The sequence below is a fragment of the Mangifera indica genome, unplaced genomic scaffold (assembly GCF_011075055.1).
Source record: "Mangifera indica cultivar Alphonso unplaced genomic scaffold, CATAS_Mindica_2.1 Un_0083, whole genome shotgun sequence".
Taxonomy (NCBI): domain Eukaryota; kingdom Viridiplantae; phylum Streptophyta; class Magnoliopsida; order Sapindales; family Anacardiaceae; genus Mangifera; species Mangifera indica.
Window position 1 is genome coordinate 102,166 of NW_025401175.1, and position 19,795 is coordinate 121,960.

Genomic DNA, 19,795 nt, shown 5'->3' on the forward strand with positions numbered 1-19,795 from the left:
TTGGCCTATCTAAAACCCCGGACACCGTCGCAGGCTCTCAGCAAAAACCTCATATTTTTTTTTCTCAAAAAATGGCTTCACTTTCTCTGAAAACAAAATTTTCTATCCATCCAAACAGCACTCAACTCCAATTTCACTCACGAAACAAACTTCAAAGCATCAGTTTTCCCAACAAAGTGAAAGTGAAAATCAAAGTCAGATGCTCGGCCGAAGGCCAACAATCACAACAACAAGAACAAAAACAACAAAAACGTTTTAAGAAGAAGGGAAGTGTAAGTGGAGGAGAGAAAGGAGTTGACCCTGTTGGGTTCCTTACAAAACTCAACATTACACATAAACCCTTTGCGCAGTTTCTTCGGGAAAGGTAACAACTTAAGCGAAAATTGTGTTAAAAAATGAAAATTTGAAGTATGAATGACATGTTCTATTTGGTTGCTGGCAAAGTGAGAGAAAAAAAAACTTGAAATGTGTAAGGAATTAATTTCAACTATAGGGCTTGGATGAATCATAACTTTTCTTCTACTTTGGAGTTTAAAACTGTAGTATCATAAGATTGGGAATATATATTTTGGTTACTGAATTTTGCAGGCACAAAGCACTGAAGGACCTGAAAGATGAGATTTTTAAACGTTTCCTCAATTTGCAAGAGCTCTCAACTGGGTTAGTTTACTTACCAATTTCTCAATTTTTTTAAAAAAATATTTCTGAGGATTATGTTAAACTGTGATGACTCTTGCCAAAAGAATTTGAAAAAGATAAGAATTTGGCTGCATCCATTTAAGTTTTTACAAGTCTTCACTGTTGAATGATCTTTAATATCTAACCTTAAGGGGACAATCATTAAGATGATACTTTTTAGTTTATATTTTATATTCAAGTTTTACTAGCTGAGAAGGTTAACTATGTGAAGAGGTTGGATAATATGTGTTTCATGTTTATAATATTGGCAATTTGATAGTTTTGATCTCTTGAATGTTGTAGGATTTAATTATTTTTTATTTTTTGCACATTAGGTTAATAAGAATTTGAGTTGCCAAAATAGTTTTTGTGTGGTTCAGGATTTGTGAATTTTTAGTGATTTTTGGTGTATTTGTGTAGGTATGAGATAGTGGGTATGCATCGACACACGGAACATCGTGTCGATTATATGGATTGGGCTCCAGGTTTGACCTAATTCTCAAGAGTTGATAAAATGCATTTGCAAGCATAGATTTTGACCTCATTTGAGAATCCCAATTTTTTAGAATATAGAAAATAAAAGTGCTATATTTTCAGTTCACTCGACCTAACATTTTTGCAAAGGCCTTCTTGGTTGCTACTCACCTATAATTATCATTGTCAATCTTAAATTTTCTGAAGAATTCACACTCTCAATTATTCTTAACTTCTTTGTTGGATCACATGTAAAAGTTAAACATATTGGATACAGGTGCTCGCTATTGTGCATTGGTTGGTGACTTCAATGGATGGTCACCAACAGAAAATTGTGCTCGTGAAGGTCATTTTGGCCATGATGATTATGGGTACTGGTTTGTCATTCTTGAAGATAAACTAAGGGAAGGAGAGAAACCAGATGAACTGTATTTTCAGCAGTATAACTATGTGGATGACTATGACAAAGGTGATAGTGGTGTTAGCGTTCACGAGATCTTCAAGAAAGCAAATGATGAGTACTGGGAACCTGGAGAGGACCGGTTTGTAAATCACCGTTTTGAACTGCCTGCAAAGTTATATGAACAACTCTTTGGACCTAATGGTCCTCAAACAATAGAGGAATTAGAGGAAATACCAGATGCAGAAACAAGATATAAGGCATGGTTAGAAGAACATAAAGATGATAACCTACCTCCATATGATGTGATTGATAATGGAAAAAATTATGATGTATACAGTATTGCCAGTAATCCTTTCTTTCAAGAGAAATTCCGTTCAAAAAAGCCTCCCATTCCATACTGGTTGGAGGTACGTAAAGGAAGGAAGGCATGGTTGAAGAAGTACACTCCAGGGATTCCTCATGGAAGCAAATACAGGGTTTATTTCAACACTCCTGATGGGCCATTGGAACGTGTACCTGCCTGGGCTACTTATGTACAACCTGGTGAATACTTTTTGAATCTGCTAGAAGTCCTACCTTGCTTCACCACAGTACTTCTATCTAGGAGCTGATCCCCTTGTGCTGTTTGTTTTACTTATTTATATTTTGTAAAGGGACCTGTTTATGCGAATTTTGCCAAAAAGTCTGTTTAATAGATATAAGAAAGATAAATAGATTATTAAATTGATGATATATATAGGTTGCAGACTTATTTATAACATGAATTTATGCTCACTTATTCTGAATTCTGTTAATTATATTCAGATGCAGATGGAAATCAAGCTTTTGCCATCCACTGGGAACCACCCCCTGAATGTGTGTACAAGTGGAGGAACACACGCCCAAAAGTGCCAAAGTCCTTACGTATATATGAGTGCCATGTTGGAATAAGTGGATCAGAGCCCAAAATATCTTCATTCAATGAGTTTACAGAGAAAGTAACTGCATGAAATTCCTTTACTTATTGATGTTTTATATTGTACTATGATAATATGCATATTTTCATTTTTGCACGACGATTTTTCTATTATAGGTCCTTCCTCATGTAAAAGAATCTGGATACAATGCAATTCAGTTAATTGGAGTTGTTGAACACAAAGATTACTTCACTATTGGTTATAAAGTGAGTTGTTTCTAATATTGAACATCTTGATAAATTGGAGCTTCCATGTTCATTTTTACTTTTTCTCCTTTATGTCCATTCTATAATCTCTTATCTTTTAATATTTGAGATCTGAAACTGAAACAATTAATAAGTAATTGCGGTTGAACTTTTATTTCTATGACACCTAGTTTGTTTCGGTTTTATTATTGATCAAAATTGATGTAAATGCACCGTGTAAGTCACATGTACGAAATGTGTGGTTTATCTGCATGAAAAACTGGATGAGTTATACGTGTGTGCGTGTGGGGGGGGGGGGTGGGGTTGTTTATCTACATGAAACACTGGATGAGTTATATATATCTGTGTGTGTGTGGTTTATCTACATGAAAACTGGATGAGTTATATATGTGTGTGTGGTTTTCAAGTATTTTTGCCATTCTTGTTAAGATTTCAATTGGTGTTGTCTTTTGACAAATGTTCAGTCACTTTTCACTTTCAGTTGATTTAGTTTTAATTAATGAATTGTTCTATGAAGGTTCTCAAACATCTGTTCTGTAATTCAGGTCACCAATTTGTTTGCTGTTAGCAGTCGGTATGGCACTCCAGATGATTTCAAGCACTTGGTTGATGAAGCACATGGTTGTCATTCTACATCTGTTTCCATCCATTGTATTTTCATTGGTTGTCAAAGCTAAGAATTACCTATATGCTAGGAAAATGCTCAGTGACTTTGATGTTTCTTATCAGTTAAAAAAAAAAATCTAACGAATTTAAGTTTAGAAAGTCTGTTATTCAAATGTATTAAGGTCTTGTAAAAAGATAAACTGACATGATTCTGCACTTTATCATTTTTTATTTCACAGGATTAGGACTTCTGGTCTTCTTAGACATTGTCCATTCCTATTCAGCTGCAGACCAAATGGTTGGACTATCAATGTATGATGGATCAAATGACTGCTACTTCCATTCTGGTAGAATTGTCAAAACTGCTAGAATATTTTTTCTAATTTAAGTAGTTTTCTGTCTTACTGATTCCTGTGCCCAAAATATTTTATGTAAACAGGTAAGCGAGGTTATCACAAATACTGGGGAACCAGGATGTTCAAATATGGTGATATTGATGTGCTACATTTTCTCCTTTCCAATCTAAACTGGTAAGCATGAGTGGAAATCATAATTCATTATGTAATATGCACTATTCTTCCAAGTTTGTGCTTCATTGTGTGCGCCCTTGCATTTGGCTGTTTGTTGATCTTTTTCTTTTTAATTTCTGGAAGAAACATCCATGTCCTGTTTGACTAGGAAATTTAAGTATTGCTTACGAGATGATCTTTGAACAGGTGGGTTGAGGAATATCAAATTGATGGTTTTCAGTTCCATTCACTCTCATCAATGATATATACGCACAATGGTTTCGAGTCCTTTACTGGTGAATTGGATGAGTAAGGCATCTACTAAACATTTTTATCTCCTTCCTCTAGTTACATTTACTCTTTGTAGTGTTTTTCGTTATTCTATTGGGAGTTCTTGTGTTAAATTGTTTTTGAAATACTAACTTGTGTATTGTACTTTCTGAATAGCTTAGCTTAATCTTCTTTTGGGCACTTTTTAGAACTGTATTGTCTTTAAGTTTCAAATCTGGAATTTAGCATAAGAAGAATTTCATTTGACTCTTAATCTGATTTTAATTGGAAAAATTAAAAATTTTCATTAATGACATTTTAGAAAAAGAATTGAAAAGGAATCAAATTTTTATCGTCTATTATGATTAATGTTCACTTGTCATACATTCCTTGTAGTCTCAAGTGAGCTTAGATCAATAGATGATCTTAATTCAGTTAATGGCAGTGCCCAGGACCATAAATGCAAGATATTGTTTTGTTTTGAAACCAATATTCTGCCCCTGGCTTATTTGAACATAATTTCTTCTTGTTGCAGGTATTGTAATTCTGTTGACAAGGATGCATTATTATATCTCATTTTGGCAAATGAGATACTGCATGCTCTTCATCCTAATATTGTAACTATTGCTGAAGATGTAAGTGATAGGGGTTTCTCTCTCTTTTCACTACTGATGGGATTAAGTTAGTCGATTGGCATATCATGTAAATATTGAATTCAAATGCATCTCCTTTTTGCGATTTGGGGGGAAGAACAAAACTAAAAAAGGATTTAAACTATAACAGCAACAACTTCTCAAATTATTTATTTATTATTTTTCTCTGTTCAGAGCACATATTATCCTGGACTGTGCGAGCCAACTTCTCAAGGTGGACTGGGATTTGATTATTTTGTCAATCTTTCTGTGTCAGAAATGTGGCTATCTCTCCTTGAGAATACTGCTGACCATGAATGGAGCATGACCAAGGTTGTTACTTGATATGTCATCCCAGCCCAAATGAGATACTGTTGTTGCTTAATGAATTCTGTCCTTTATCATTTCTTTTTCATAATGTTTATTGAATTTTTTTCTTTAATGCAGATTGTCAGCACATTAGTGAGCAGTGGAAAGTATTCAGATAAGATGCTTGTGTATGCTGAAAATCATAACCAAGTAATCAACTGCTTTTGTTTCAAGTCAAACTTTTTGTTTTTTAATACTACAACAAAATTTTTGGATGATGACTGCAACTGGCCATTAAATCTTGCATTTCAGTCCATTTCTGGAGGGAAGTCGTTTGCAGAGATATTGTTTGGTGAAATTACAGAGCATTCTCCTGGCTCTAGTGATTCATTGCTTAGAGGGTGCTCACTACACAAAGTATGCCAGACACCCCCATATATTAGTGTTTCTTGCTTTATTATCTTTGAAAACTTTCTTCTAACCCTTTGCAGTACCTAGGAAAAAAATATATCTTAATGTAACTTTCAGACTTTGTCAATGTCCTACATGCCATTGAATAGAAATCCTTTTTCACCTAGTATGAGACATTTCAAGTCAATATACACAGCGTAAACTTGGACATGTGGCTGATATTTTTATATGTCTGCATGTCTTACATGTCCTTATTTAGTTTATTTTTAATTTTATCATTATATAGATGATCAGATTGATTACATTAACAATTGGTGGACGTGCTTACCTTAACTTCATGGGCAATGAATTTGGCCATCCAAAGGTATGGTTACCTTGTCTGCAATATTCTTGAATGCTTATTTTTCCCTCTTTTTCTGCTATTAATGATCTTCTCATTGGGCAGAGGGTTGAGTTCCCAATGCCAAACAACAACTTCTCATTCTCACTTGCGAACCGTTGCTGGGATTTGCTTGCCAATGGAGGAATATATGAGTATTTATACTCCTTTGATAAGGTGTCAGTCTGTCATTTATTAGTACAGCTTCCTTACCGTTGGGGTTAATCTTTCTATTGGAGCTGACTTCAGTAATGTACTAGATTATGGCGCGTTTTACTGTTTATCTTAATCATATATTCCACAAGCAATGTTATTTGTAGACACTTTTGAATACACAATTGATATGTCAATATATGATTGAACATTATTTTATCTTTAATTCACAATCACATGAGTATCCAATTGTATACTTAAAAGTGTGTACATATAGTTATATTTTTTTTTCACCATGAATGAAGTGTACTGCATACAATTTACTTATGATACCACCTGCTCTTATTCATGATTTTTTATCATATGTTAATGTTGTTGCTAAAGATATGCTTGGATCTTATAACCAAATTATAACTTTGTCTATCTTTTTTTCCTAGGAACTTATGAAGTTGGATGAAAATGAAAGGGCTCTTTCAAGACGTTTGCCAAACGTTCACCATGTGAATGATACCAAGATGGTATGGAGTCTCTTTTCTATCAATTACTGCACTTGGTTGTGCATTTCACACGGCACATCTTTAGCTTATAGTGCTTCTCACAAACTATTTTTGGATTGGTTTGCTCAGTGAATTTATGCCTATATGCTTGTGTGTGAGCTTTGATCCACCTGGGAATTTACTAGGACTGAGATAACCTATTAGTAGATTTCTTATGATTATGAATGTTAAAATTATTATATCAGGTTTGAATGTCTGTAAGAAGTTTACAGATGAATCGTGTTTGTCATTAACATTAATTCTCTGTATTTTTGCCTTTGATGGATGGTAAGCCTTAATATTTTGTTCAAAATGTCGCTGCCATTTCCCTTTGCAGGTAATATCTTACACAAGAGGTCCTCTTCTCTTCATATTCAATTTTCATCCGACAAATTCTTATGAGAAATACACTGTGGGTGTTGAAGAAGCTGGAGAGTATCGAGTAAGCACTAGTTTACTGCTAATTGTGATGACTTTTCCCGTCAGTTACGGAAGTTTTAATTCTTACAGCACACAATTTCTTCAATCTGGACTGATGATAACATTATACACTGTTCTGTGTACAGGTAATACTAAATACTGATGAAAGCAAATATGGAGGTCAAGGGCTCATAAAGGAGCAGCAATATGGTCAAAGAACTGTTAGCAAACTGTAATGATTATCGACTTCCATGAAGTTATTTCCATCTTCAGATTGTTCATTTTTTCATTATACGTCATCTGGTTTGATTCTTTTCATATGAATCTGGCACCTTTGTCTATGCAGAGTTGATGGCCTCCGAAACTGCTTAGAGGTGCCTCTGCCTAGTAGGACTGCCCAGGTTGGTAGATTTTTCTGCTATTTCGTCTTTTATCCTTTGTCACATAGACGGTTTTGTCTTTTCTATGTTATATTTAGTCTTGACATGTTCAAGCTTCCTAAACTTTTGCTTGTATGTATCCAAAATTACAGTGCAGAAATAGATAAAGATGTATGCGTAAGAACCCATTTCTGTGACAGGGATCTAATCATTTCCACCTTTGCAGGTTTACAAATTAAGTCGAATTTTGCGAATCTGAGTAGTTCTGCCGTGTGAAGAAAACTTGGATGGTGGAATACCAAGACTAAAGCAAATTTTGGTTGCTCATTTATCACGGCTACAATGTTGTTAAAATCACTGCCAGTAGAAACTTTCTTCGATGGATGGGTTCCATGATCACAATCCTTATCAGCAAATCAAAAGACAAGGGCTATATTTGCCAATGCATCTATGTACCAACGGGGAATGACTACCAATTAGTCTTCCCAGCAGCATTGTGATGCCTACTCTGAACATTTAACTCTTTATCGATGATGTTCGAAGAAAAAGCCTCTGGTGACCACTGAAATCTTGACTGGAAAACTTGCTGTGTGCGGCTTTTAATGGAAATTCTGGCGAATGGAATGCCACATTCCTGCACAACACAGAACTTAATTTAATTGCAGAATGGGCATTTTGTTGTCACCCTTTTTGTATATTTAGTAATTTTTTTAAAATAATTTTCACTGGTTTATTTCAATGATCCAAAAATGTTGCTTAATATAAATGCATCCATTGTAGGCCTGCAAACGAGTCAAACTGCTTGCGGGGATAGCTGATTGGCCTGTCTCAAGCTAAACTTGAGTGTGATTCTTGAATTGTGTTTGAGTTTGAATTGGATTGGTTTGATGAATTTATGAGCGCACAGATTAATTTAAATAAAATATTAATAAATTTTTGTTTTGATCAAAATATATTATATCATTGTAATTTTGTTTGTCTAAATGCAAAGTTGAGTCAAACTCAAATTTTGCTCTATATTAATGAGATTTAAGTTTGACTCTCTATAAACTAAACAAACCTCACTCCAATCCGATGAGACGTCGATGAACTCAGTGCCTAGTTAAACTCACTCAAACCAACGTGAATATGAAGTCTGAACCGAGCCAAACTGAGGCATGTCTTGTTTCGAATCCAACGGTACAAGCGTAAGTAAAGCACGTGTCAGTAGATCTCGCCTCTCCAGGACCCACAACTTGAACTAATACACAACAACAATAAACAGTCTTTTTCTGTCTCCCTATTAAAAGCAAGCTTTCAGAAACCGCAAGAAACTTTTGAAAAAAATGGCGAATCTGCCCCCATCGCTGTCCCTCAACGTACCATTCGGTGGTGGACCCAGCGCGTCGAACCCAAGCGCTGCTGCTGCCGGAGCTGGAGCTAACAAGGACCGGAAAATGGCTTCAGCAGAGCACTTGGTTCTCGATCTAAGCAACCCCGATTTGAGAGAAAACGCTCTTCTTGAGCTATCTAAGGTGACTTTTATGTATATAATTTTGATTCGATGGTCGAAAGCTAAAGCTTTGATTCTTATTATTAGTATTTTTTTTATGTTGTGTATTGTAGTTTCTTGGCATTGGAAAATTAGGGTTTTACTAGAATTAAATAAAGTTTTGTGCGTATATGCGCGTACAAAAGGATTATTTTTTCTTTTTATATTTATCTACTTTTAATTGATATTTGGGTTTGTGATCACAGGGCGAAAGTAGAACTTGTAAATTATAACATTTGGTTACATAAACACAGGTTATTTCATTAGATTTTGCCTAAAGATGTAAAAACAAGCTGGGTTTTATTCGTTTCACCAAGACTCTCTTTGTTTAGTATTATTGTTTTTACTTTTGCTGTACATGAAAGATTTGCTAACTTGGGGCAGTATGGAGAGTGGTTATGCTGATAAGTGTAGTTTTAGGTGCCGTTTCTTCTGTTTTAAGTATCAATATGGGAGGAGGTTGGGTCATTGCAAACTGTCTATCAGTAGTTGCAAGCTTCTAAAAATGCTTGGAGGTTTGATTGAATTGCAAAATATTGTTAAGGACCAATGTTTATGTGTAGGATTCTCTAATCCTTTTCCTAATGAATGAGATGAAAGGCTGAAGATAGGATTTCACTTTCGCAAAGTAGGCATTAGATGAAATCTATGTGCTGTTCGTTATTTGTGTGCTTTAATTATAAACTAATCTCCGTCTTTGGATTTTATAAGAAGGAATTATTTCAAGATTTGGCTCCGTTCGTGTGGAATTCTGTTGGCACTATATCTGCACTCATACAGGCATGCTTAATAAACTTGTGTTTTGTTTTTATCATTAGAAGAGAGAATTATTTCAAGATTTGGCTCCCTTGTTGTGGAATTCTTTTGGTACTATTGCAGCATTACTACAGGTATGTGCCTCATGGTTTGTATTCAACTGTTTTTACTTCCTCCTCAAAACACCCATGCATGCCATAATTTTGTTTAACGCATAATAAAATATGCTTGAGCCTAAAAGAAGACAGCCTTTTTGCCTCTTTTATTCTCCGCTTAAATTGGATTGCTGAAGCATCCGGCTCTTTAAACAATCTGTTATAATGATACTGTTTCTATTGTCTAGTCGTCAATTACTTCTATGGTTGTAATGTCGTAATTTAATGAAGGTTAACCATAGGCAAAGAATCAGAATATTTCTTGAAGGAGTGAAAAATGTAGCAAATTTATGGTTAGCAAGCTTTTTTTATTGTATGAGAGTAGTAACCCAAAAACAATCAGGTTGTGTTGCTTCTAGGTTTTATATCAATATGTTCTTAGTCTAATATGTCTTTCTTATGGGCAAAATATGAGTTCTTTTTTATAAGTATGTTGCTATTTCTATATTGTTATAACTATTAAGTTTTATGCCTATCTTGTTGAAATCCTCCACTTCTCTCCCTTTTTGTGCTTGCAGGAAATAGTTTCAATATACCCTGTTCTATCACCACCAAACCTCACTCCTGCACAATCGAACCGAGTTTGCAATGCTCTTGCTCTTCTTCAGGTTAACATTTTCCTTTTAAGCATTTCTCTAATAATTTATTACTCATGTTGATGCTGTAATTGCTATATCTCAGCATCTATTGGGAGCCTGGAGATGGTTCTTTACCTTTTCACATATTGATGCATATTTTGATGAGTTCAGATGATGTCAAACAACCCCTGGTGCAACTTGAGAGATGAATGTATTTACTAAGTAAATTTAATGCTAATTTCATTGCCTCAAATGTGAGGATTATGCTTATGTTCAGTAGTGTCAAAGAGAGTTGAATGTCTTTATTATCTTCATTTTACATTATCCTTAATAGAGAGGGCACTTGTTCTAATACTTTTATTGGCTTTAGTTAGTGTCAAATTTTGTACATGTTTTTATTGATTAGTTTGGGTGTTTCTAATGCTTCACAATTTTTAAATCTCTTGTTGCAGTGTGTAGCCTCTCATCCAGACACAAGAATGTTGTTTCTTAATGGTAATATTTCTGCCCTTTGTGTACTTGAATTAGTTTGGAAAAGTTCTTGTCCTTGTTGTTTTTCATGAAAAAAGGGATAATTTTATTTCTTATAAATCAGGTTGTATTCTTAATTTTTTTTTTTTTTAACTTTTAAATAAAGATTCTATAGTGTTTTTGTTAGTTATTATACATTTACGTTGATTTCAAAATATTTCACTCAAATGGGGTAGCTCAATATTTACCATACTTTTGATCAAACAAATGTTGTCTACAGGAGAAGATTTGTTTAGCAAGATACTGATCTGTTGAATTTGAGTTGATGTTTTCCTCTTGCAGCTCATATACCTTTATATCTGTACCCTTTCCTAAATACAACGAGCAAGTCAAGGCCCTTTGAGTATTTGAGGCTAACAAGCTTAGGTGTTATTGGTGCTCTGGTGAAGGTACTTGTTGACTTCCTGCTGCACCGATTCATACATATTCTTGTATTTTTTCTGATTGCTAGGGTGCTTTCTATAAGTTTGGCCAAGTTTTACAAATTGTTTCTTAAGGTCAAAAGTTAGAACCTAATATTCCTCATTTCTTTTCCATTGCAGGTTGATGATACAGAAGTTATTAGCTTCCTTCTCTTAACAGAAATTATTCCACTCTGCCTGCGCACCATGGAGATGGGCAGTGAATTGTCAAAAACAGTTGAGTATACTGATTCTGTAGATTTTTTTAATCATTTCTGTTTTGCCTGTTTGCCCATTTGAATTTTTTTTTTTTCTTTTTTACTATAGATTTCACTCTATAGTATGCTTGTGACACAGTTCTCTAAAATTCCTCAGTTTTAAGCTCTAAAATCTTTTGGAGTAAATTTTCCTTTTATGTATCATATCACTTCTTCATGGACTAGTATAGTCAGTGGGGAGTAAATTGCTCAGAAGTTATTATAGTCTAAAGGGCAATGATAGCCTGTTCTGGATGTTCATGAGACAAGATAAATTTTGGGCCTAAACTTGTGGCTTTTGCTTACCACCTTAGCTTGAAGTTGAAGTGGTTAGCGAGCTTATAGTTGCTTTTGGTTATACTACTAAGATAGCCGACTAGGATCTCTTCACATTATTCTTCTATTAACTTCTTCATTAATATGTATTTGGCCAGTCCATCATCCAAGTTTCGCCCTCATTTCTTCAAAAGGAAGCAGGTTGTTTCAATATTTTCAAATTCGGACCAAATGTCGATTTGAAGAGAGGGGTGGCTCGGTTCAACCAGTGGTCAGACCAGTGAACCATTTAAAATATTAAAAATAATATTCAAAGTATAATTAATAATTAAATATATGATCTACTTTGTTTTAACATAAAAATAAACTTAGTTTGACAGCACACATACTCTAAATTGATGGATGAGGTGCTGGGAATAAGTCCTAGCAATGAAAAATTTTATATCTTCTTTATAAAATATCATGCTGATGTTAGCAACCGGATTTGACCAGTGTCAAACCATAAACCGGGCAGCTCTAGTAGTTGGACTACAGTCCAGTCTGATCCAACTGCTAAAACGGTTTTTTTACAAACTGTTTTCTTTTTGCTTAGCGGGTGGCTGTCCAACCGATCCGGTCCGGTTTTCGGAACCTTGGGATATTTATTAATGCTTGACAAAATATTTTGTGATGGCAGGTGGCCACATTTATTGTCCAGAAAATCTTATTGGATGATGTGGGCTTGGATTATATTTGTACTACAGCTGAGAGGTTTTTTGCTGTAGGACGGGTTTTAGGTAACATGGTTGCAGCACTTGCTGAGCAACCCTCGTCACGACTGTTGAAACATATTATTCGATGTTATTTCAGACTTTCTGACAATCCAAGGTTGGTTAGATACCTTATGAGATGCTAGTGACAAAATATCATTGTCAGGCCTCACCCCTTTTTCATTCTTGTTCTTGTACCTATTTCACAGGTTCGTGCTCACAGTAGATATGTTATTTGGCCTCTTTGTTTCAGGGCTTGCGATGCACTGAGAAGTTGTCTTCCAGACATGTTAAGAGATGCCACCTTCAGTACTTGCCTTCGAGTAAGTGCTATTTGTTAAAAGGATTTTTCATTACATCATTTTAGGGTTTCAAAGACTCCTATCTTGCCTGCTTCAGTGATTGGGTCTATGTAGATTGCTGCTTAACACTGATACTTTTGGGCTTTTTGCAATCTGTACTTTTCACTTTCCTGCATTGGTCGTGTCATTGTGATACAAGTACCTTACAAAATCAGTTTATTTTGAGTCTATAGCATTTGTATATCTTGTAAATTCCCAGTTTCCTTAAATTAATCAAATGCATACAGGAAGATCCGACGACAAGGAGGTGGCTGCAACAGCTGCTTCACAATGTGGGAGTCAATCGAGTTCCGGCACTTCAAGCTGGAGGTGGATTCGAACATATGCTGGTGAACTGAACTTGAAAGAATGCAAATTTTCTTCATATTTATATCAATCTCTTCTTGTTCTTCTGTTTCTTCATTTTTGGTCTTCCCAAAATAGGCATCACAGGCGGAAGCGTATTATTTAAATCTAAATTACCTTTTGTCCATGTCAATATATCATAGTTTAGTGTCATGTAATTAATTATTTTATCTTAAGAGAAAAAGCGAGGTGGGGTTGTGGGTTGAAGAGGGAAGTAGCTTTCCTCGCTTTGCTTGTTCATAAGGCGGAATGATCTGTAATGGTCATGTTTTATTTTCTCGTATATAATGAGAAGTTGGCTAGTCTTTCCATGTGTATATGCTCTCTACTGTTTTATCCAATCTTTTTTTGTTGAGATGAAATGTCACCCATAATGTAGAGGTGGATACTAGCTGGCTCTGGTTCGAATTCACATTCAACTCAAACAAACTGAATTCAAGTTGAAGTTTAAACTTGGTTCAAGTTTGACTAATTGTTTTTTTTTTGTGATATTATTTATTTTATCGATGATATTTTAATCTTTTTGATAATATTTTTAGGGTGAATTTGATTTAAATCAAGCTTAAGGTTGAGTGAAGCTCTGATTGAATTTGTAGTATCTTCTCTAATTTGTTCAAGCTAATGTACATCATTGTTGAAAAGTTATCGATAAGGTGAACGGTGTTGTCAACAAGTAAACAATGTTAGAAGAGTAAACAATATTGTTAGAAAGATTAATGGGTTGAATTAAAGTTAAACAGTTGGGTTACAGTTTTAGTTTAAGTATGACTTGTTTACATCAAGTCAATTTGGATGTACAATATTTTTGAAATATTATTGATAAAATGGATAATATTGTTGATAAGTGAAAAATGTTGGGATATATAATATCATTATAAAGACAAATGAGTTTAATTTATGTTGAGTTGTCAAAATTGAAACTCTAATTTGAGAATCAAACTCACTTAGAGTAAATTCACCTTAAGACATTGTATATTTTATTATTAATACTATTTATTCTGTTAAGAGTCCTCACTTAAATAAACTCGAGTTTTAAGTTGGATATTAGGATTTCAAAGCCGATCTTTGTTTTGATTCGATATGTATCTAATCTTAGTTCATGCGGAGAGAAACAGCGCAGATGAACATTTGGGCTTAAAACAACCCAAACAGCCCAGAGACATTTTTTCAGCGACCGGGCAGTCCAGGGATGTCTTGCCACGACTAGTGGTGGGGCTGCTCCAAATGCCATGGCACCTTGACATCCATCCATAAGCGAAAACAATTATGGTAATAATTCTGATATTTAAATATATAGCAATATGACAATAATTATCAGACAAAATTTGAGATAAAAATGAGCTCCATGAAAGTAATAATAAATGAAAGTCCCAATAATTTATTATTACTTACCATTTCAGTGTTACTTCTAAGTTGTAATTTACAAAGCTGTTGCATCCATCAACAGTTCCACTTGGCTCACAAAGTACCAAAGACAGCTTTAATTAAAATCAAGCCAAAACGGTTCAAACAAACAAAAGTGTAAAAGCCAGCACACCAGGCCACACACAGCGGAAGGGGAAATGATACTTTGTTATTTATCATTATTACAAGTATTTAATCAAAAGGTATATGATGACGACCAGAACTACAATCCCGACTACTGCTAAAAGCATGCACATACAAGAGCAACCACCCTTTGTCTTCTTATTCAAAATTGCAAGGTTCTTCTGCACTCGCTGTTTCAGAACAAACAAAAACGGTGTAACTGAATTCCGGTAGAATAGGGTATCTTACAGAGAAAAGGTAGAGCTAAAAACTTATTACCCTTAAGCGAGAGTCTGTAACATCCACATGTTGGTCCAAGTCATCCTGCGCAGAGGGATAGCAATGAAATATAAGACTAATGAAAGAAGTACAACTCATTCAAATTAAGTATAATATCAGAAGGGAGGATAAAATCATACAATGAGTCTAGTGTGTAGGTCAAGCTCTTCGTTGACTGCCAATGCAATATGTTTTGTACTAATTACAGTCTCTTCCAGTTTCTCAAGCCCTTCATCTTGCTCTGAATCATGAAAAGGCTCACATAAAAAGGAACCTATACAATATAACATGTCAAAAGAAGTAACGGGAATTTCAGAGTAGCTTGCCTTTCATGATTTGTCGTTGAAGACCAACTAGGCCATGGTTGTCCAGGCCGGTTGTTCTGCTCATGGGATCAGCCTGCTTAATTTCTGGCCCAAGCAAGCTGTCCCTATTGGCAAAGTTTGACATGTTCAATGTGGAAGCCATCTGGATCACTTTTGATCTCAAATTAGCAAGCATGTCCTTGCGACGATTCATCTCTTTCTCTGATCTGTTTGCTTGCAATCAATAGCATCAAGAAGATTCAGAAAACTACAACCTATCATCACTTCTGCATCATAAAGCATTGTAACATAGCCATCAAGTTAAATACAAAAAAGTAATGTCGTGGATCTAGGGAAGCCTGTTTATAAGTGTCAAGAAACAATCTAGTGAGCTACCAAATGCAAATTCCATGCACCTGAAAAACTGATAACAGAGGGATATTATAATCCAGTGAGAAGTAGTAAAAGCTATCTGCCTGACCCATGTTTTGCTGTCCCCTCCCCTCTTTTCTCCTTTGTTCTCTATTTACTATTAAATTGAAACTGCAATTCATTGCAAACATAGAGATAAAAGGACATGGACCCATCAGCTTTCAAAACCTATGTGTTCACAAAGAGTTGACCTTTCTTTCTTTCCAGGGAAAAAAAAAAAAGCAAGAAAGAAAGAAAGAAAGAAAGAAAGAAAAGCAGAAAGAAAAAGATGAATTGAACTTCACCACAACTGAGATTTTTGTTAAGCATTTAAGCAGATGAGGCTGCTGTAAAATTTGTAAAATGTAAAGACTTGTTACTTCTTCACAAACATCTCATCAGAAAGAGCTCCAGCACAATACTTTTTAATACAAGAACATGTTACTTCCCATAAACATGTGCACAGACAAACAAAAATGCATAATTGTATTTAAAAGCAAGTACAAAAGAACCAAACATTAACAAACTAAATAAAATTTATCAATCAATTTTGCATAAAGATGCAACAGAATTAGTAAACGTACATGGGCTGTTTCCCTGGAAGCTTAGACAATAGGGACTGTAAGCTATCAAGCCTAGTTCCCAATATTGTAATCTTCCTCCGTATAGCAGATGCATGACGCTGCGATTCAGGTCCAGATGCTGGTAATGAACTCCGTTCTGATATCATGCCATTAATATCATCCGCAAGTTTTACTGCTTCATTGTATTCCTTCACCCACGAGTCAGATGAAGATGCCATCGAACTAACACAATAAATGATATTAATACAAACTGATCTAATTCAAATATGCCTAGCACACAACAAGAAATAACAAAATTACTATCAATAACACATGGAACTCACTCAATGATGAACTGGTGAAGTTAAAGTCTATAAAAACACCAAAAATTGAAGCTTTCACCATAATTCTAAATTCAAATACAGAATTTTGTAACACTAAAATAATTCAAAACTTACCCAATTCTCAGCTTCAGTTTTTCTCTCAAAATATCATAATCAAATCAACAAACCCGCCCAACGTCACAAATTTCCCCTTTAATAACAACAAATTCACATTGATCTAAAAAAAAAAAAAAGTCTAAAAATTTCACATAATTCAACCTGCATTGACCCCGAAACAAAGAAAGCCAAACTTTATATAAACGAAAATTGGATTTTCAGAACCTCAAAAAAAATCAATCAATTCCACAATTTTCCAAGAAATAATTAGAACAACTTGCCCCCTATGGCAACCCAAAACCCTAATGCAAACAAATCATCATCCAATTACAACACGTGATTGAAATCGCACATCTCTGTCAAGTTACCGACGAATCGATTCCCTGATTCTGGCGAGAATTCTGGATTCTGATCTGTGAGAGAGGGGGATTGCCTCGGAGAAAAAATAGAGAGAGTGAAAACGATGTCGTATTAATGAGCTAAGCGACAGGGCAAATGCTTAAGAAGGCGCTGCTCGTCCGGATCCGTCGTCGTTTTACCTCACGCGAATATCCTGAATAATCCAAGTACTTTATACTGGCATGAAATCTGAATTTCACATTCAACTTTCACCTCTTTCAAATGGACTCACATCAGCATCTTTACTAATAGTTTTAGATCCGAATCAAGTACATTGGAGGGTTTACGGATTGATTTAATTAAAATTTTAAAACAGGTTATAATTATGATAATTATATCAATTTGATTCAATAATTAAATCTCATTTCTATTTTGTCGTATAATTAGAATTGTTTTTAATTATGGCCCATATAATGTCTTCAATTCTCAGTTAAATCGGGTTTATAATTATTTAATTTCTCTTTAAAAAAAGTAATATATAAAATTATAAATTTAATAGTTTATTAGTGTATATACAAGTTTTAAGTTCACTTTAACTTTGTAATGCGCTATCGTTAAGACTGGATTTGATTTAAATTTAAAAGAGATATATCAAGATTGATATTCGAATATCCAAATAAGAATTAAAATTAATTTAATTTTATATTTAATCTGAATTAATTTGAATTCAAATATTTATGAAATCATATTTTTTGGTGCCACTAAACACTTATTAGTACAAATTTTCATATGGACACATCTAAAAATGTAAAATAAATGTATAAATCAATGATTAAGAACTTAATCTATATTCCAAAATCCAAAAAGAAAATATGGGGCTAATGAAGAACATAAAAACGTTAACATGCCAACATTGAACGAGTAAAAAGTGTAGGGATCAGTTGTTCATCAAACGGGGGTGAGTTAAGGATATATAAAACTAGAGGGACAAAACTGAAACAAAATAAAAGTAGGTAGTATAATAATCTACACAGGAACGCGATACGCCGATACCCACTACCTAGTAGTGGTAAAGAGAGGAGAAGTTGTAGATGCGGAGATTCATACTTCAGAGATAGGGAGAGAGTGAGCTGAAAAATCGGTCGAGTTTTGTTTTTTTTTTTTTGAGTTAGAGAACTAAAAGCCGAAGCCGAGGATGTCGGATTTAGATAGGCAAATAGAGCAGCTAAAGAAATGCGAGCCCTTGAAAGAGTCGGAGGTCAAGGCTCTTTGTCTCAAAGCCATGGAGATCCTCGTTGAAGAGAGCAACGTTCAACGCGTTGATGCACCTGTCACCGTAACTACTTTTTTTTTTCTATTTTTTATTATTGGTTTTTTGGTTGGTTGTGATTTAACGGGGATAATGTAGGGATTGGTAGCTGTATGGTTACAGGAATGCTTAATACCCGTTACTGTTACCGTCCTGATACTGTAGTTGTAGTACTTTGATTTGGGTGTGAATATATTTTTGACTTGTGCCTTGGTTTTACTTTGTTTGATTTATGCAAATATGTGTTCAAGGACTCGTTACTGTGTAAAAGAGGTAAAAGAGAATATGGTAGTAATAATATTTGTGAGTTGATGTGTGTTTATTTTTATGAAAGAAGATTGGTGTAAGTTCGGATTTTGAGGTGATCGAAAGTCGCTTGTTGTTAGTAAGAATTTAGTGGGATGAGGTTGGTTTTACGGGCATGGGTTAGGAGAGAGATTGGTTTAAAATGTATTTGGTTCCTCAGTTTTTTTAATATGGTGGGGAAATGGTAAACTTAAAAGCCAGTGAAGTGAATAAACCAGCTCTTTTTGGTAATTTAACATTTCTGTGATTTCGTTTTCCATCTTCGGTTACTTTTTCAATTTCATGTTTATGAACATAGGGCTAGGGAACTGTGTTTAGTGTGAGTTTGAGGCATTCTGGCTGAGTACATGTTCTGGATTTATGACGTATAAAGTCATGACAAACATGAAGTCAACTTGGCAGTTTTACTTAGGAAGTTGATTGGTGTATATTGGGTGGTATGGTTGGCCATTTACATGTTTGGTTGGATTTATTGCCAAATGTTAAGGTGGTTGATGTTTAATCAAACCTCTACCAAGCTGATGATATGGGCTCTCTGACAATTTAAGTAATTGCTTAAAACCTATTTATTTAGATTGAGACCTTAAAATTTTTTTCAGTTCTTGACCACTTAGAAACCTTTGCCAAACTACAATTCATGTAGTTCTGGATTTTGGGGTTAAAACCTTGTTTAAAGTGGGGTTTCTGTGTAAAAGAATAAATGTTCCGATCATTTCTAATTCAAAATATATTCTATCAGATTGACCTGCCAATGTAACTCAATGCTAGAAAAATTTGTTATTTCAGAAAATGATGGGGTGTTTTTTTTAAAACATTGTGTAGACTTGGTGGAACTCCTGGGATGCTGTTTCTGCTTTCTGAATGCTTGAAATTGACAGTCTTTTTTTTTTTTTTTTTAGTTTTGAATATTTGTTTAAATTCCAAAATTCTAAAATTTTTAGTGTTATCTAAATTGTAATTTGGTTTGAGTGAAATTAGTGGCTATTTTTTTACACAGATATGTGGTGACATTCATGGACAGTTCTACGACATGAAAGAGCTTTTCAAAGTTGG

The 19,795-nt window shown here is 34.6% G+C and overlaps 3 protein-coding genes across 8 annotated transcripts; 2 read left to right on the forward strand and 1 right to left on the reverse strand.

Moving 5' to 3' along the window:
• Nucleotides 1-8,105, forward strand: LOC123207504 (1,4-alpha-glucan-branching enzyme 3, chloroplastic/amyloplastic-like). Its single transcript, XM_044624985.1, has 21 exons — nucleotides 1-364; nucleotides 589-660; nucleotides 1,099-1,163; nucleotides 1,430-2,098; nucleotides 2,360-2,532; nucleotides 2,628-2,717; nucleotides 3,263-3,338; nucleotides 3,563-3,670; nucleotides 3,763-3,853; nucleotides 4,040-4,141; nucleotides 4,638-4,737; nucleotides 4,930-5,067; nucleotides 5,182-5,253; nucleotides 5,356-5,460; nucleotides 5,741-5,818; nucleotides 5,900-6,010; nucleotides 6,424-6,504; nucleotides 6,860-6,964; nucleotides 7,089-7,174; nucleotides 7,289-7,343; nucleotides 7,549-8,105. The coding sequence occupies exons 1-21, from the start codon at nucleotides 72-74 to the stop codon at nucleotides 7,579-7,581; spliced, it is 2,703 nt and encodes a 900-aa protein (XP_044480920.1). The 5' UTR covers nucleotides 1-71; the 3' UTR covers nucleotides 7,582-8,105.
• A 479-nt stretch (nucleotides 8,106-8,584) lies between these two features.
• LOC123207505 (CCR4-NOT transcription complex subunit 9-like) lies at nucleotides 8,585-13,580 on the forward strand. 2 transcript variants are annotated; one of them, XM_044624988.1, is made up of 9 exons: nucleotides 8,585-8,836; nucleotides 9,675-9,743; nucleotides 10,283-10,372; nucleotides 10,795-10,837; nucleotides 11,156-11,262; nucleotides 11,416-11,511; nucleotides 12,484-12,674; nucleotides 12,810-12,879; nucleotides 13,146-13,580. In XM_044624988.1, exons 1-9 carry the CDS (start codon nucleotides 8,648-8,650, stop codon nucleotides 13,254-13,256), a joined length of 966 nt encoding a protein of 321 aa, XP_044480923.1. In that variant the 5' UTR covers nucleotides 8,585-8,647; the 3' UTR covers nucleotides 13,257-13,580. The 2 variants fall into 2 exon arrangements, with proteins under 2 accessions (XP_044480923.1, XP_044480922.1); XM_044624987.1 differs by having other exon boundaries at nucleotides 8,586-8,836; nucleotides 9,672-9,743.
• A 1,136-nt stretch (nucleotides 13,581-14,716) lies between these two features.
• On the reverse strand, nucleotides 14,717-17,319 carry LOC123207494 (syntaxin-51-like). 5 transcript variants are annotated; one of them, XM_044624968.1, is made up of 6 exons: nucleotides 17,141-17,319; nucleotides 16,370-16,639; nucleotides 15,396-15,601; nucleotides 15,210-15,310; nucleotides 15,070-15,114; nucleotides 14,717-14,981 (listed from the first exon to the last, which is right to left on the reverse strand). In XM_044624968.1, the coding sequence occupies exons 2-6, from the start codon at nucleotides 16,585-16,587 to the stop codon at nucleotides 14,850-14,852; spliced, it is 702 nt and encodes a 233-aa protein (XP_044480903.1). In that variant the 5' UTR covers nucleotides 16,588-16,639; nucleotides 17,141-17,319; the 3' UTR covers nucleotides 14,717-14,849. The 5 variants fall into 5 exon arrangements, with proteins under 5 accessions (XP_044480903.1, XP_044480906.1, XP_044480902.1 ...); XM_044624971.1 differs by having other exon boundaries at nucleotides 16,370-16,591; nucleotides 17,157-17,318; XM_044624967.1 differs by having other exon boundaries at nucleotides 16,370-16,591; nucleotides 17,141-17,317.
• Nucleotides 17,320-19,795: the final 2,476 nt, after the last annotated feature.